Source organism: Oratosquilla oratoria, chromosome 11 (assembly GCF_046742065.1).
Source record: "Oratosquilla oratoria isolate Oo_2021 chromosome 11, ASM4674206v1, whole genome shotgun sequence".
NCBI classification, from domain to species: Eukaryota; Metazoa; Arthropoda; class Malacostraca; order Stomatopoda; family Squillidae; genus Oratosquilla; species Oratosquilla oratoria.
In genome coordinates this window covers 65,527,729-65,543,367 of record NC_134787.1, presented here as the reverse complement: position 1 = coordinate 65,543,367, position 15,639 = coordinate 65,527,729, and the positions used below count along the sequence as shown (strand labels likewise).

Here is a 15,639-nt window from a genome sequence, read left to right as displayed (position 1 = left end):
AGGTAAAGGTGGGATTTTGTCAGGGATGTGTTATGTCACCCTGGCTGTTCAACTTATACATGGATGGGGCAGTGTGAGAGGTAAATGCAAGGGTAGTGGGTCAGGGATTGGAGATGGTTAAAGAAAAAAGAGAAAAGTGGGAGGTGAGCCAGCTGTTGTTTGCAGACGACACTGTGCTTGTAGCAGGATCAGAGAAGGGATTGAGGAAGTTGGTGACAGTTTGGAAAGTGTGTGAAAGAAGAAAGGGTGATGAGATATACGAGGGGTAAAAGTGGCAGTAGACTGAAAGTGAGCATTAAGGGTAAAAGACTGGAGGAAGTGGATAGTTTTAGATACTTGGGTGCAAATGTGGCAGGAAAGTGTGGAGTGAAAGTGGAGGTGGAATATAGGTTGAGAGAATCGAGTAAATGCCTTGGATTAAAAAGTGTAATGAGGAATAGACATTTGGGAATGGATGCTAAGAGGAGACTGTATGAAGGAGTGATTGTGCCAACAGCACTCTATGGGGCAGAAACATGGCACATATGAGAGGAAGAGAGAAGGAGTTTGAATGTGATTGAGATGAGATGTTTGAGAAGTATGATGGGGGTTACTATGCTGGATAGAGTGAGAAATGAGGAGGTAAGGAGGAGAACAGGGGTGGAAAGGGAGCTGGGAGATAGGGTTGATGAAAGAGTATTAGGATGGTTTAGACACATGAAAAGAATGAGTGAAGAAAGACTAGTAAAAGAGGTATGGAAGGCAAATGTGGAGGGAGTGAACATGAGGGGGTGTCCTATGATGAGATGGATGGATGGTGTGAAGGGGGCATTGGGGAAGAGGGAAATGTCTGTTGAGGAAGGACGGGAGAGGACAGAAGACAGGGGTGAATGGAGAATGGTTATATATGGATGATGCTGTGATACATGAGGTGGAATGGGGGGTGAGGTAGTATGTGTGAGAAAAATTTGATGCAGCCCGAAGGGATTTCTCCCTGTCTTCTCCTTTTATGCATGGGGGGACGGAGAGGGGGGGTCGCCGATTTAATGAGGTGGCCTTGCTGTGGATGTGCTGTGTCTTGCGACACTGCCTCTGACCCAGGGCAGTGGACAAGGTGCAGGGATAACCCGTCATCTAGGAGGTGCTAAGATGGAGGGTGGAGGGGGGTGAAGTGTATTTAGGGATGGAATGGGTGGGAATGGTTTTATGCCTTTTTCTTTTTGGCTACCTCCCTTGTAAGGGGGAAAAGGCCTTGGTATATGTATGTATGTATGTAGAAACATATTAAGTTTGTGGTACATGATCAGCCTTGTCTGAACCCAAATTGTCTTGGGTTTATTATGTTATTATCTTCCAGGTGTTTTACCCATCTATTCTTGATGATTTTCTCACAAATTGTGGCTATAGTGCTTATTAGTGAGACTGGCCTGTAGTTAGGTGGTTCTTCCTTGTTTCCTCCTTTATATATTGGTACAATGTTGGCATTTTTCCAGTCTTTTGGAATATTTCCTTCTTTAAGTGAGCAACTTATGTTATCTATTTTGTCCGTTAGTTCTTCCTTGCATTCTTTTAGAATCCAATTTGCAATTCCATCAGGGCCATATGATTTCCTGACGTCAAGGTTTGATAGATGTTCCATTATTTCTTTTTGTGTTATTATCTCGCTCATGGGGGGAGATCGCCTTTCATTTCCTTCGTCCCAATATTGTGCTTTCTCTCTAGTAAAAACAGATTTGAAGTGATTATTCATGACTTTGGCCATTTCTAATTCTTCTGTGTATTCTATATTCCCTTGGTGTAGTTTCACCATTTCTGGTCTGTTTTCAAGTTTACCGTTCATTTATCGATAGAATAGCTTGGGTTGCTCTTTGAATATATCAATAATGTCCTTTTCATGGTTCCTTTTTTCCTCTCTTCTCACTTTTACATACTCATTTCTATAGTTTATAAACTTGCTATGGTCATGTCCAGTAGTACATTACCCCACAAGTCTTCTCCTCTCACTGTCATGTTCTCCCAACAAATTTCTTTGCAATTGAAGTCCCCCATAATTACCAGATTGCTTCTGCCGATTAGTATCTCGTTTAATGATTGCCTTGTATCTTCTAGCATTTTCGTATGCTCATTCTCTTTACAAGCGCTCGTTTTTGGGGGCACATATGTCACCACAAACTCTCTACTTTTTATGTTCTTGTCTTGGACTTTTATCATGATCAGTTCCACATTACCTTTGCCCTCCACAATTTTTGTCACATTCAAATTTTTCTTTGCCAAGAACATGATTCCTCCTCCCTGTTTCTTGTCTGTTTTTAATCCAGTAATTGTATAGTCCATGTCCAACATCGATGGGTGGTATTTGAATAGTTTAGTCTCCACAGTTCCCATTATGTCTAGTTTTTCTTCTAGTAGGTAATCATTAAGTTCATTCATCCTGAAATTAATCCGTCGATGTTGGTATAGGCAACTTTCAATTTTTTTCTTTCTCCATTTTTTTCGGCCTTTGGTTCACCCACTCTAATGTACCATTTCCTCAGTCTCATATCAGTTACTATCCATTAGAATTCCTTGCTTTCAGTCTCCGTTCATCGCATTTTTTCCCTTTGCTTCATCTCTTAGTGTCTTCTTTTTTCTAATTCTTCAATACTCATTTCTCTTTTTTTATCCATATCTTATTGTACTTCTCACTCCTTGCCAAGTTACCTACTTTCTCAAATATGTCTTCTAGTACCATTTGTGATCTTAGTTTTATCTTTAGTGGTCGATTTCTATCCTTAGAATAGTGACCAATCCTATATGCATCATCTACATCTTTCCCTGCCTCTTGAGCTCCATCCTGAATTTCTTTTAGGATTGCTATTGCTGTCTCTTTTTCTTTTTCATGTACCTCGCCAGACCATGTTTTTCTTTTAGTCCTTATACCACAATACATTTTTTCCTATCCTTTGTGTCTCTGACCCAATTTGCTTTTTCATTAAGTACTTGGATAATTGTATGTGTGTGTATATTATATATATATATATATATATATATATATGTATGTATATATATACATACATACATATATATGTATGTATATATATACATACATACATACATACATATGTATGTATATATATACATACATACATACATATACCAAAGGCTTTTCCCCCTTACAAGGGAGATAGACAAAAAGAAAAGGCATAAAACCATTCCCACCTGTTCCATCCCTAATACATTTCAATCCCCTCCACCCTCTACCCTTCCTCTTATCTCGGCACCTCTTGGATGACGGGTCATCCCTGCATCTTGTCCACTGCCCTGGGTCAGAGGCAGTGTCACAAGACACTACACATCCACAGCAAGGCTGCTTCATTAAATCGGCGACCCCCCCCCCTCTCCATCCCCTCATGTAGAAAAAGAGAAGATGGGGAGAAATCCCTTTGGGCTGTGTCAAATTTTTCTCGTACATACTACCTCACCCCCCATCCCCCCCCACCCATTCCACCTCATGCATCACAACATCATTCATATACAACCATTCGCCATTCACCCATGTCTTCTGTCCTCTCCCGTCCTTCATCAACAGACATTCCCCTCTTCCCCAAAGCCCCTTTCACCCCATCCATCCATCTCATCCTAGGTCACCCCCTCATGTTCACTCCCACATCTGCCTTCCATACCTCTTTTACTAGTCTTTCTTCACTCATTCTTTCCATGTGTCCAAACCATCCCAATACTCTTTCATCAACCCTATCTCCCAACTCCCTTACCACCCCTGTTCTCCTCCCATGATATAGTTATAAGATCTATAATTGGCTGTTCACATTGTTCATCCTCAACATCAATCTCAGCAGGAAACTACAGCTATTTCACTTGCAGGTGAGACTGGCAAGGAACCTTCTGCAAGCTGTTATTCGAAACTGGTATGCTCATGACCCCACCATCACACACAGTTTTGCTCAGCTCCGCATTTTAGCAATCAAAGCAGCTACAGAGCTCTTGTGCAGAAACCTGGAGGGACTTGGTCATTGTGTTGGGGAGTACTGGACGCTCAAGAAGATGGTTGCTACTGGTTGTGAACCACAACAGGTATGAAATGACCTTGATACTGAATAATTCATTCTCACTATTATGAACTAGTTTTGTGGCACATGTGAGTTGTAAGACTAGTAGTTTGATCATTGAAAATTTCTTGCACATACTATTGAATATCCCTGGACAGGGGTATTGACTGAATAGTTTATGTACAGTCAGTACTGTAGGCCCTTTGGGGTGCTTGGTGGCCAAGTGATTTAGAGCATTGCTATTTGAGTGTGAGGTTGGAGTCCAGCTTTGGCAACAGGCTTAAATCTCTGTTGCAAAAGGCCCCTCATAAGCTGTCCTAGCCTTCTCAGAGAGGGAGAGTTTATGATATTAAACCAAATCAAAATCAAATCACTTCAGGGACTTGAAAGGCCAAATATCTCAATCAATTTACACTTTTTCATACATAACCTGACAGCTGGTAACTGCTCTGCTTTCCTTCCCTGACACTTTTAGCCAGTGACATGGAAACCGTCCCATGCTTATAAACACAAACAACAGTACAAAGTTTCTTCCCAGACACTGGTGGGAGAGGTTGAGGAGTGTTGCCAGCCAGTGTGGGGCTGTGGGTTTTCCACATGAAACTTGAGGCAACACATGATTAAAACATTCTTTCCAACCAAACTTTACATGCTCACTTCTTTTCTGCCACTGCCACCATTCATTGTCACTCTTCATTCCATATACCATGACCAGTGTTTGTGCCAACCCCGATAGGTGGATGGTGAAGCCGCCCATTTTCAAAACCCGTCATCCCTCTCTTCTCCATCAGGAAGTGTAGCCCTGAGGGGCTAGCATTCCATCTCAGGACTGAGCCTAAAATCTCATTATTCACTTTCAACATCTGTACCCCTCTCCCTTTCGGCCCCACCGTTTAATCTCAAGCGGGCATCATAAAGGAGGGACAGCAGTAGTATAAAAGCATCTCAAGATTCCTTTATGAATAGCTATTTTCCTTGAATATGTATTATTGATGTATGGGTCTGGTCAATAGGAGCATCCCAAAACCTGTTCCTGAAATACTGACTGCTTGTTATCATACACACAGTACCCCAGTATGATAATTTAACTGTAGAACAAAATGTTGTAGGCATTCTTCCCATATATAATGTAGGAGAATGCTGGACCACCACACTGTATATGTCAATAGGCCAAAAAAGGGTCAATGAAATACATATTTTTTTTAAACCAGGTTTATTGTATTGAGGGTTTACTGTGTCATGATGGAGACCTCCATATGAAGTGTGTTGTCATTGGTATTATTTCACAAGAAGGTATCATTCTTGTAGTCTTAAGTCTACATATACTAAAGACTTTTTCCCCCTTACAAGGGAGGTAGCCAAAAAACAAAGGCATAAAATCTGCCCCATCCACCCCCCCTCCCCCCTCCCTCTCTCTTATCTTGGCTCCTCCTGGATGACAGGTCATCCTTGCATCTTGACCAATGCTCTGTGTCAGAAGTAGTGTCACAAGACACAGCACATCCACAGCAAGGCTGCTTCATTAAATTGGCAACCCCCCCTTCTCCATCCTCTCATGCAGAAATGGAGAAGACAGGGAGAAATCCCTTTGGGGTGCATCAGTTTGTTTTTCACACATACTCCTTCATCCCCCATTCCCCACCCACTCCCCCTCATGCATTACAGCATCATCCATACACAACCCTTCTCCATTCACCCCTATCTTATGTCTTCTCCCATCCTTACTCAACACACATTCCCCTCTTTCCCAATGCCCCTTTTACCCAATCTGTCCATCACATCCTTGGTTGCCCCCTCATGTGCACTCCTTCCACCTCTGCCTTCCACACCTATTTTACTAATCTTTCTTCACTTGTTCTTTCCATGTGTCCAAACCATCCTAATACTCTTTCATCAACCCTACCTCCCAACTCCCTTTCCACCTCCATTCTCCTCCTCATCTCGTTTCTCACTCTACCCAGTCTAGTGACCCCTATCATACTTCTCAGACACCTCATCTCAAACACATTGAAATGCCTCCTGTCTTCTTATCTTATGTTCCATGTGCCTCATACAGTGCTGTGGCACAATCATTCCTTCATACAATCTCCTCTTAGCATCCATTCCCAAATGTCTATTTCTCATTACATTTTTTAATCCCCCAAGGCATTTACTTGCTTCTCTCAATCTATATTCTACCTCCTCCACTCTTTTCTGCCACATTCACACCAAAGTATCTAAACCTATCCACTTCCTTCAGTCACTCTCCCCTAATACTCACTTCCAGTCTGCTGCCACTTTCTCCCCGTTTACATCTCTCCTTACTTTTATCCACATTTATCTTCAACTTCCCTCTTTCACATACCTTCCCAAACTGTCACTAACTTCCTCAATGCCTCCTCTTATCCTGCCACAAGCGCAGTGTTGTCAGCAAACAACAACTGGGTTATCTCCCACTTTTCTCCATTTTCTTTAACAATCTCCAGTCTCTGACCCATTAACCTTGCATTTACCTCTTGTACCACCTCATCCATTTATAAATTGAACAGTCAAGGTGACATAACACATCCCTGGCCAAGTCCCACTTTAACCTCAAACCACTCATTCGCTCCATTTCTGATTCTAACACAAGCTCTACTACTCTACTACTTAACAACTTTCCTACAGTGCCTTCCTGTCTACTGTCATAAGCCTTTTCCAAATCTATAAAGGCCTAAAAAACATCCTTATCTTTTCCTAAAGCTTTCTCACATATCTGTCTTAGCACAAAAATCTGATCCACCCAACCCCTACCTGACATAAACCCACACTGTTCCTCACCAATTACTCCCTCTGTTCCTCTCCTAATCTTCTCAATCAAGACCCTCCCATAAGTCTACCTAACTACACTTAACAAACTGATCCCTCTGAAACTAGTACACTCACACTTATCCCCTTTTCCATCGTAAAATGGAACTATACAGGCACTCCTCCAGTCGTCCGGCATTCTACCCTCTCTTAAACAAACCTTAAATAACCTCACCAGCCAGTCCACCATCACTGTACCTCCTTTTTCAAACATTCTGCATGACACCCACCCAACCTAGTTGCCTTATCTGGTCTCATCATCTTAACTGCCTTCACCTCATCTTTCCTTGTTTTTTCCTCCATTTTCCTCACTCATCATGGTCATTTATTTAGCGCTTCCCATTGCAACTACCTTTCCCACCTTATTCTCCACATTTAGCAACTCCCTAAAATACTCTGCCCATCTTCCTCTTCATGCCCATCTTCCTGCCTTCTCTTTCATTATCATATCTCCATCTGCACCTCTTACTTTTTCTTCTCCACTTGATTCACCTCCTCTTCCTCTCTTAATTGCTTTCCAAAACATCTTTTTATTACTTTCAAAATTTTCTGTCATACTCTTACCCAGTTTCACATCTGCTCTCGTCTTTGCCTCCTTTATCTTATGCTTTACTTCTCTTTCCTTTGTACCTCTCATATGATTCACTTGTTCTATTTTGGAACCAATCTGTGAATGCTTGCTTCTTCTCTTCTACAATCTTCTTTGCTTCCTCATCCCACCACTCATACCCTTCTTTCTATTTCCTTCTGTCCTTGTTCCATACAAATTTGCACACCTTGTGACTCCCTCCTTGAACCATCCCCATTCCTCCTCAACTTCTAGTTCTACTTTATCCTTCACTCCTTCCCACTCCCCTCTCGGCATCTTTATATACTCCTTTTCTTTCTCATTTAAGCAGTTCACTTTAAGCACCTCCCCTACCTTCTGTCCTTCTCCTCTTTCTCCATCTATCCTCCACTCTCAACTTATGTTTCACCAAAAAATTATCTGACATTCCCAACTTTCTCCCCTTAGAATATGTACATCCTTAACTCTTCTTACTATACTCCTGGTTGTCACTATGTCCATTAATGCTCTATCTATCACCCTTCCATCCACCACCCTCTCCCATGTGTGCTTATTCTTGACTTTCTTCTTAAACACTATATTTGCTATGATCAACTCTCTAGACCCATCTCCACCATCAACTCTCCACTATGGTTTTTTCCTTGAACTCCATACTTCTCAACCACTCCTTCTATTGGTTCATTTCCTACCCTAGCATTAAGGTCTCCCAATACCACTACATTGACATTTCTCCCTAATCCCTCTATGCACTCATTTAAATCTATCCAAAAAAGCTCCTTTTCCTCTACACTCTTCTCACTACCATGCCCATATGCACTTACTAAAACCCACATCTCCCTTCCCAGTTTCACCTTCGTCCACATTAACCTTGAAGAAACCTTCCACTCCACAGCACACTTACCTATCTCTTCACTTACTATTATAGCCATCCTTTCACTCCCTTGCCCTCTCTTCACTCCTGAGATCCTCCCAACTACACTCCCAAACTCAAACTCTCCTCTCCCTTTCAACTTGATTTCACTCAGTGCCAACACATCTATCTTTCTTCTCACAAACTTACTGTCTATCTCTTCCCTTTTACTCTTGTCTGTACTGCATCTGTGTTCATTAAAAGACCCAAACCTTAGGGTACTGGTTGGAAAATTCCTCCCAGACCCTCTTATGCCTTTACTTTTTTAGGAATCCCCTTTGGGGCTACAGGGAGCAGGATGCCTAGTCCTATCCCCATCCCATTTTTGTTGTATGACTCAAGTGGAAATACTTGGTGGCAGTATTCTTTTCCCCCACCACAGGGTTCTGTGAAACAACAAAATGAATATTCAGAGAAATGGTACTGGACAGTAAAAAGAGTGGGGGACAGCATAATGGAGGGACATTTATAGTACTGTATAATAAAGTATATCATTTCTCTATGAATAAAGATTTCCTCTATCACAGACAAAATGATGTGTGGCTCTGGTCCATAGGGGCACTCCATATAGACCCTTAAAGTATCGGCTGCATGCTACTGAGCAGCTTTTAACCCCACAATAACATTTAGTCAATACCCCAGATGGGGTCTTGAATGCATATAATAATTCTTTTCTCTTTGATTAGGTGACACGCTTAATGGCTGCCATGAGAAGCCAAATTGATGGGGCCTCACTGTCAGGAGCTGGTGGGGGCGGATACATGTATGCCATCAAGAGCAACTCTCGGGTCCAGTTTTCCCAGGAACAGCTTGAGGGCCAGCAGGTAGACAAGGTGGAGGTGGATATGGATGGATTGATTCTTAGGGTTGGTGAGGAGGTGGTACTCAAGGCAGGTGTAACCAGTGTGGAGAACCTAACACCGGAGCTCTTGAGTAGGCTTAGAGAAGAAGCAAAAAATTTGTAACTGAGTTTGGATGGGAGAAATAGGGAAGGGAACTTTAGTTATAGTGTGATTCTAGATTCTATTGAGTTTGGTTTTGTGCTAGTGTTGAAAGTTATAGGGCACTATTTTTTAGCCTGCATTTCTGCAAGGGAGAGCTAAAGGTTCTCAAAGGGTGAGTGATAAATATGCCAATCTTAGGTAACTGCATTGTTGAATCACTCTTGTCTTTATAGTATTAATTTTTGCTTAAACCAGTCATCTAAAGAATGTCCTGTATTTGGTTTGTAATAAAGGTTTATTTTCAAGTAGTTCTCCTAGACATGAAAATTATTTCAAGGAGTTTCACAAAGGGGTAAGGTTAAAAAATGATGGTTTAAGATGACGAGTTTATGCCATATGACAAGTTGCAATTGCTCTTGATAATTTCTGTGGAAAGTTGTGAAACTTGGTGCTACTTTATACCATTGAACTTGTAGTGGAATTGAGTATAATATTCATATATATTTTGTATAATTGTTGTTTTTGCCCATGAAATAGAAGAATAAGGTTTTGCTACAGTTTTTACAGAAGTCTGATACTGGGTGAGTGCAAGGTACTTAGGACCTGTTTCTTAAGTAGATTTTCTGGAAAACATTTGTACGTACAATTGTTGATGAAATGTTATCGTTTATATCAATAATAATATTAAAATATATTTTTTCAGTCAATCAGCTGTTACCTGCAAAGGGAGGTGCCTAAGCATGAGAATATAAAATCCTTCTCTTTCTCTCCTTTCTGCTTTAACTGTGTAACTATTGCACCTTGTCACTTTACAGACATGACTGCCAGTTTATTCCACTAACCTTTTCCTTGCACATCCAGTTCATGCATACTCTGAGGCTATGTACTTCCATTCTCGTAATATGACAACCCCTTGGGGTTGGCCTGTTCTACTTTCTCCCATTTGTACCCTTGCTCTGTCACAGATCTTTGTTACATACATTTGTATATTAAACTGCTCTTTCCTCCTTATGTGGGTGGCCAGCCAGCCCAGGCATGACCCCTATCCTTTTGTTGCCCCCTTTTATTTTAGTTCCTTGTGGATTAAAGGCCATCCCTGTCCCCAGCCCACTGCCCAGGTCAGAAGCAATGCAGCAAGACACAGTATCTCGTACTTTGTGTGTAGCACCTACACACCTCAATTCTCCTGCCTTCCCAACTTTCCTCTTGCATACATCACCTATATCTTTCTCGTACTCATGGGGCACCTACCTTCTATACCTTCAATTTTCCATTTTGATGCATACCATTTCTCGGGTATCTATAACTTTGTACCTGCTCCATTTTCTCTGTCGTGTGTCTTCCACTCTTGGGTGCTACATTAACTTCCAGTCTTATCTTAACTAGTAGAACAGTGTTATCTGCTTGTGTGTAACATCTATTCAGGACTTAAATTCATCTCTTTTCATCACTTTCCATGTAATGGTTGAATTGTAATGGTGATATTACACACTCTTTGCTTTTGTTTTTTTTCACCGGTGGGAGCTTCACGTGTGTTTAATTTATGAGAAGTGCATTTTCATGTTTTTCATTATCCTACTATGTATTTTACCCGCGTTGTGCAAAAGGACAAGTTTTGGGGTATAGAAAAGAACAAAGTAGTTAATAATACTTTATTTTAATCATTTACTTTGTATTCTAATCAGGAATTAAGTATGTTGAGGCCGATTTAAACATTTTCTTCAGTTTGAGGAAATTTCCTAACATAGCTGTTGATACTGTGTTCAGGCAAGATGCTTGGGGTCAGTAAAAATGAGACCTTGTAGGCCAACAGCCTCACCAGAAAGGCAGGCACGGGAAAAGGGCTGAGGGAGCAAGGCACTTGGGAGCCTGGCCAAATGGTCCCTATTCCTGAGAATTGACTGTATGAATGTGCATTAACATCCATGATGTAAGATATCTTGGACAACTTGGTGATAGAGAAGAGAAACTTTTTTTTTTTTGGTATGGAGTGGTGTCAGTACGGGGCCAAAACTATAGTGGTGTCGGTGTCGGCGCCGGCTCTGTAGTAGTCTCGGTACAGGGCCGGCGCCGACTCTGTGGTGGTCTCGGTACAAGGATAGCCTCGGCACTGTAGTGACGTCAGTACCGGGCCAGCGTCGGCACCGTTGTGGAGTTAGTACATGGCCGGCGCCGGCTCTGTAGTGGTGCCAGTACAGGGCCGGCGCTGGCTCTGTGGTGGTATCAGTATAGGACTGGCACCGGCTCTGTAGTGGTCTCAGTATAGGGCCGGTGCCGGCTCTGTAGGGGTCAGTACAGGGCTGGTGCCGGATCTGTAGGGGTCAGTACAGGGCCGGCATCGGCTCTGTAGTGGTCTCAGTACAGGGCCGGTACCGGCTCTGTAGTAGAGGTATCAGTATAGGGCCGGCGCCGGCTCTGCTGTGGTCAGTACAGGGCTTCTTTGTAGTAGTGTCGGTACAGGACCGGCGCTGGCTCTGTAGTAGTGTCAGTACTGGGCTGGCGCCGGCTCTGTAGTAGTGGTGTCAGTACCGGGTCGGCACCGACTCTGTGGTGGTCTCAGTATAAGGCTGGCCTCGGCACTGTAGTGACGTCAGTACAGGGCCGGCGCCGAGACTGTGGTGGTCTTAGTACAGGGCTAGCGCCGAGTCTTTGGTGGTCGGCACAGGGCCGGCGCCGGCTCTGCAGTGGTGTCAGTATAGCGCCGGCTCTGTAGTTGTGTCAGTATAGGGCCGGCGCCGGCTCTGTAGTGGTGTCAGTATAGGACCGGCTCTGTAGTGGTCTCAGTACAGGGCCGGTGCCGGCTCTGTAGGTGTCAGTAGAAGGCCGGTGCTGGCTCTGTAGGGGTCAATACAGGGCCGGCACCGGATCTAGTGGTCTCAGTACAGGGCTGGCACCGGCTCTTGTGGTCTCAGTACAGGGCCGGTGCCGGCTCTGTAGTAGAGATATCAGTACAGGGCCGGTGCCGGCTCTGCTGTGGTTAGTACAGGGCCGGCTCTGTAGTAGTGGTGTTGGTACTGGGCTGGCGCCGGCTCTGTAGTGGTGTCAGTACAGGACCGGCGCCGGCTCTGTAGTGGTGTCAGTACAGGGCCGGCGCCGGCTCTGTAGTAGTGTCAGTACTGGGCCGGCGCCGGCTCTGTAGTAGTGTCAGTACTGGGCCGGCGCCGGCTCTGTAGTAGTGTCAGTACTGGGCCGGCGCCGGCTTTGTAGTAGTGGCAGTACTGGGCCAACACTATAGTGGTGTTAGTATAGGGCTGGCGCCGGCACTGCTATGGTCAGTATAGGACATGCGCCGGCTCTGTAGTAGTGGTTTCGGTACCGGGTCGGCACCGGCTTTGTATTGGTGTCAGTACAGGGCCGGCGCCGGGTCTGTGGTCTCGGTACAAGGCCGGCGCCGGGTCTGTGGTCTCGGTACAAGGCCGGCGCCGGGTCTGTGGTCTCGGTACAAGGCCGGCGCCGGCCTTGTAGTGATGTCAGTATAGGGCTTACACTATAGTGGTGTTAGTACCGGGCCGGTGCCGGCTCTGTAGTGGTCAGTACGGGGCCGACAGTGTAGTGGTGTCAGTAGCGACGCCGGCTCTATAGTGGTCTCGGTACAGGGCTGGCGCCGTCACTGTAGAGGCGTCAGTACCGGGCCGGAACCAGTTTAGATAATGTACTCTATGATCTTTTTGAGATATCTAGTGCTAGGAATAGCAATCTTATTACCATGGCTTACCAGTATCAAGAGGGACTATCAAGGGACAGTTCCATAGGTACTGGTTTCTCGTATCAATTTGAGCCTTTTATTTCAAGGACTAGCTCCAATTCTACTAGTAATGTGGTTACCAATGCTTAAAAGGTGTCTGTACTGATACATAGTCAGGAATGGTATTGCTGTAACTACACTAGCGGTTTGAAGTGCGAGGAAACCGCGGCGGTACCGTAAAATCAAAGAAAAGAGGCGCCATTGCGTGTGAATGCCTTCATAGACTTGCATTGTAACCGAACCGTCGCGGCTGAAACTACTAGTGTTAATTGGGTCTAGAGTTACTAGCGAAATCAGTACAAGTATTCGCACGTACCCTTTCTGATTACTAGAACTTAGTTGGGTAGTACTTTGGTTGGGTGTGTGTGCGTGGTCTCCATGACGTCACTAATTTGTTTTGATTTTATCTAGAATTTCATAGATTCGTTTGGAATAAACTAAGTTTAGAATTTGAGATGATGCTGGAAGTAGGGCACACACTTGTATTAGCCTTAAATATTTACTGCAGTTAGATCCAAGTTAGAGGGGGCCCATTTTGTCTACAAGACACTAGTCTTAGGTGAATGAAACTCCAAACCGTATAATTTATTGCACACATACAAAGCAATAAAAATTCACAACGTGAGGTAAATAAGAAATGGCAGAGTACGAAGGAGCTGGTCCACGAGCTAGTGTTCTTAATCTGGTAAATGGGTGGAGGCGACCCGTCGGCGACAGGCAGACGAAGGACGAAGACTGTCGCTGTGGTGCCTGTTCCCTTTGATTGTTCACAGAAAGCCTCCGCAGCTGCCCGGCCTTCTGAGCAACAATCAAAACAGCCAGGACACTCTGTTCTCATTGTCTCGTCCGTGTTGTCTTCCAGGGAGAGTGGATGCATAATAACAAGTAAAATAAAACTTAAGATATCTAGTAAATGACATACATACATATACCAAGGCTTTTTCCCCCTTCCAAGGGAGGTAGCCAAAAAGGGAAAGGCATAAAAACACTCCCACCCATTTCATCCCTAGATACACTCCACACCCCTCCCACCCTCCCTCTCATCTGAGCACCTCCTGGATGACGGGTCATCCCTGCACCCTGCCCACCGCCCTGGGTCAGAAGTAAATGAAATATAGATAAATATATAAATAAATATAGTGCTCTGTTCTCTTCGCTCCTTGTTCTGCAACTTCCTGTAGCAGCCACGTCGTCTTCCACCCAAGGGAGATAGTCGTGAACACTTGGGCAGCAGAGGACATTTTCCATTCCCCAGGACTCTCTTATGGACACTGATCCTGTAAAGAAGAGGATGTTTTGTAAATAATAGCAACAGGAATAATAACGATAAACCAGTAATAGAAATCATGAAAATGAACACGTGCTAATGTCGACAAAAGAGGGAGGGTTGCTTATAGCTCTTGGGGGACATTGGAAAAGATTGTTCAGCTGTTGTCCCGTATTCCCCACCCTCTCTCAACCCCGCGGTGTGGAGTACGACACCTCGAATCGAACTCGAGTCCCAACCACGGACTCTACAGATTCAATTCTTGAAACACTTCTAGACGACGATAGACTTCACAGATCTAGAAACCAACGGTTTTTCCTCCGGAGAGTGGGGTCCCCATGGGCGAAAACCTTGTTCAGTCCGGGGGCCGTGGTGGTTCTACTTCACTCATCCCGGACCAAGAATAGTCCCTTTTGCTCCCTAATGTTTGCAATAAATATTTTAGGGACAGAGTGACACCCCCACGGATCAGAGTCGTGCACCATTCTATCGTGATAAGAATAATCTCCATTCGAAAAAGAAATCTGGCCACTATAATTTATCATTTCCGTTTTGCTACTTTCCTTCCTCTTGGTTCCCTAAGGATAGTAACGCTTGTTACCTCCAATAAAATATTTTATGCAATGGGGGGGACGGAGAGGGGGGGGGGTCGCCGATTTGATGAAGCGGCCTTGCTGTGTCTTGCGACACTGCTTCTGACCCAGGGCAGTGGACAAGGTGCAGGGATGACCCGTCATCCAGGAGGTGCTGAGATAAGAGGGAGGGTGGAGGGGTGTGGAGTGTATTCAGGGATGGAATGGGTGGAAATGTTTTTATGCCTTTCCCTTTTTGGCTACCTCCCTTGTAAGGGGGGAAAAGCCTTGGTATATGTATGTATTTAATCCTTGTACAACCTAATTTACGGCAGGAGGCACTAAACGGCGACCCGAAACCACCTTGGCCCTATGTGCTCGGAATGCCAGGGGAGGTGACTGTCATCGTTAGCTTTATGGTGTCATATATATATATATTTAAATCTGATAAGGATCGACAATATCAAGTTGAGTGGACATATTATCTCAAGTTTGGCTTATTAGGATTCCGCAGCCTCACAGTGGCTGGCAACTGTCTCAAGGCCCCCCCATAGATTTCTCTGGGATGAAACGTTGGTCAGATGTCTACGTTGTATGCGAGACTGTTTCTGTCACTTGATTAAGTAGGGAAGGAGCAGTCGCCGGTTTCATGCATGGACTTTCGTCGTAAGATGAACTGGGCCCTATTCGGTGACCGAATGTCAGTCCCTCGAGGTTGCACCTCCAGATGGAGGTCAGGGAGAGGCTTTGCTGTTGGTCCCGTGCACTACATGATCTGTAAT

The 15,639-nt window shown here is 44.3% G+C and overlaps 1 protein-coding gene across 5 annotated transcripts in view; it reads left to right on the top strand.

Annotated features, from left to right (window-relative positions):
- The window catches only part of LOC143029901 (L-fucose kinase-like), a 64,107-nt gene extending 53,276 nt beyond the window's left edge, over positions 1-10,831 (top strand). For all 5 annotated transcript variants that reach the window (XM_076193086.1, XM_076193090.1, XM_076193087.1 and 2 more), the window contains 2 exons: positions 3,841-4,050; positions 9,016-10,831. In XM_076193086.1, coding sequence (XP_076049201.1) covers positions 3,841-4,050; positions 9,016-9,294 — 489 coding nt within the window. In that variant the 3' untranslated portion in view covers positions 9,295-10,831. The remainder of the gene's footprint in view (positions 1-3,840; positions 4,051-9,015) is intronic.
- Positions 10,832-15,639: the final 4,808 nt, after the last annotated feature.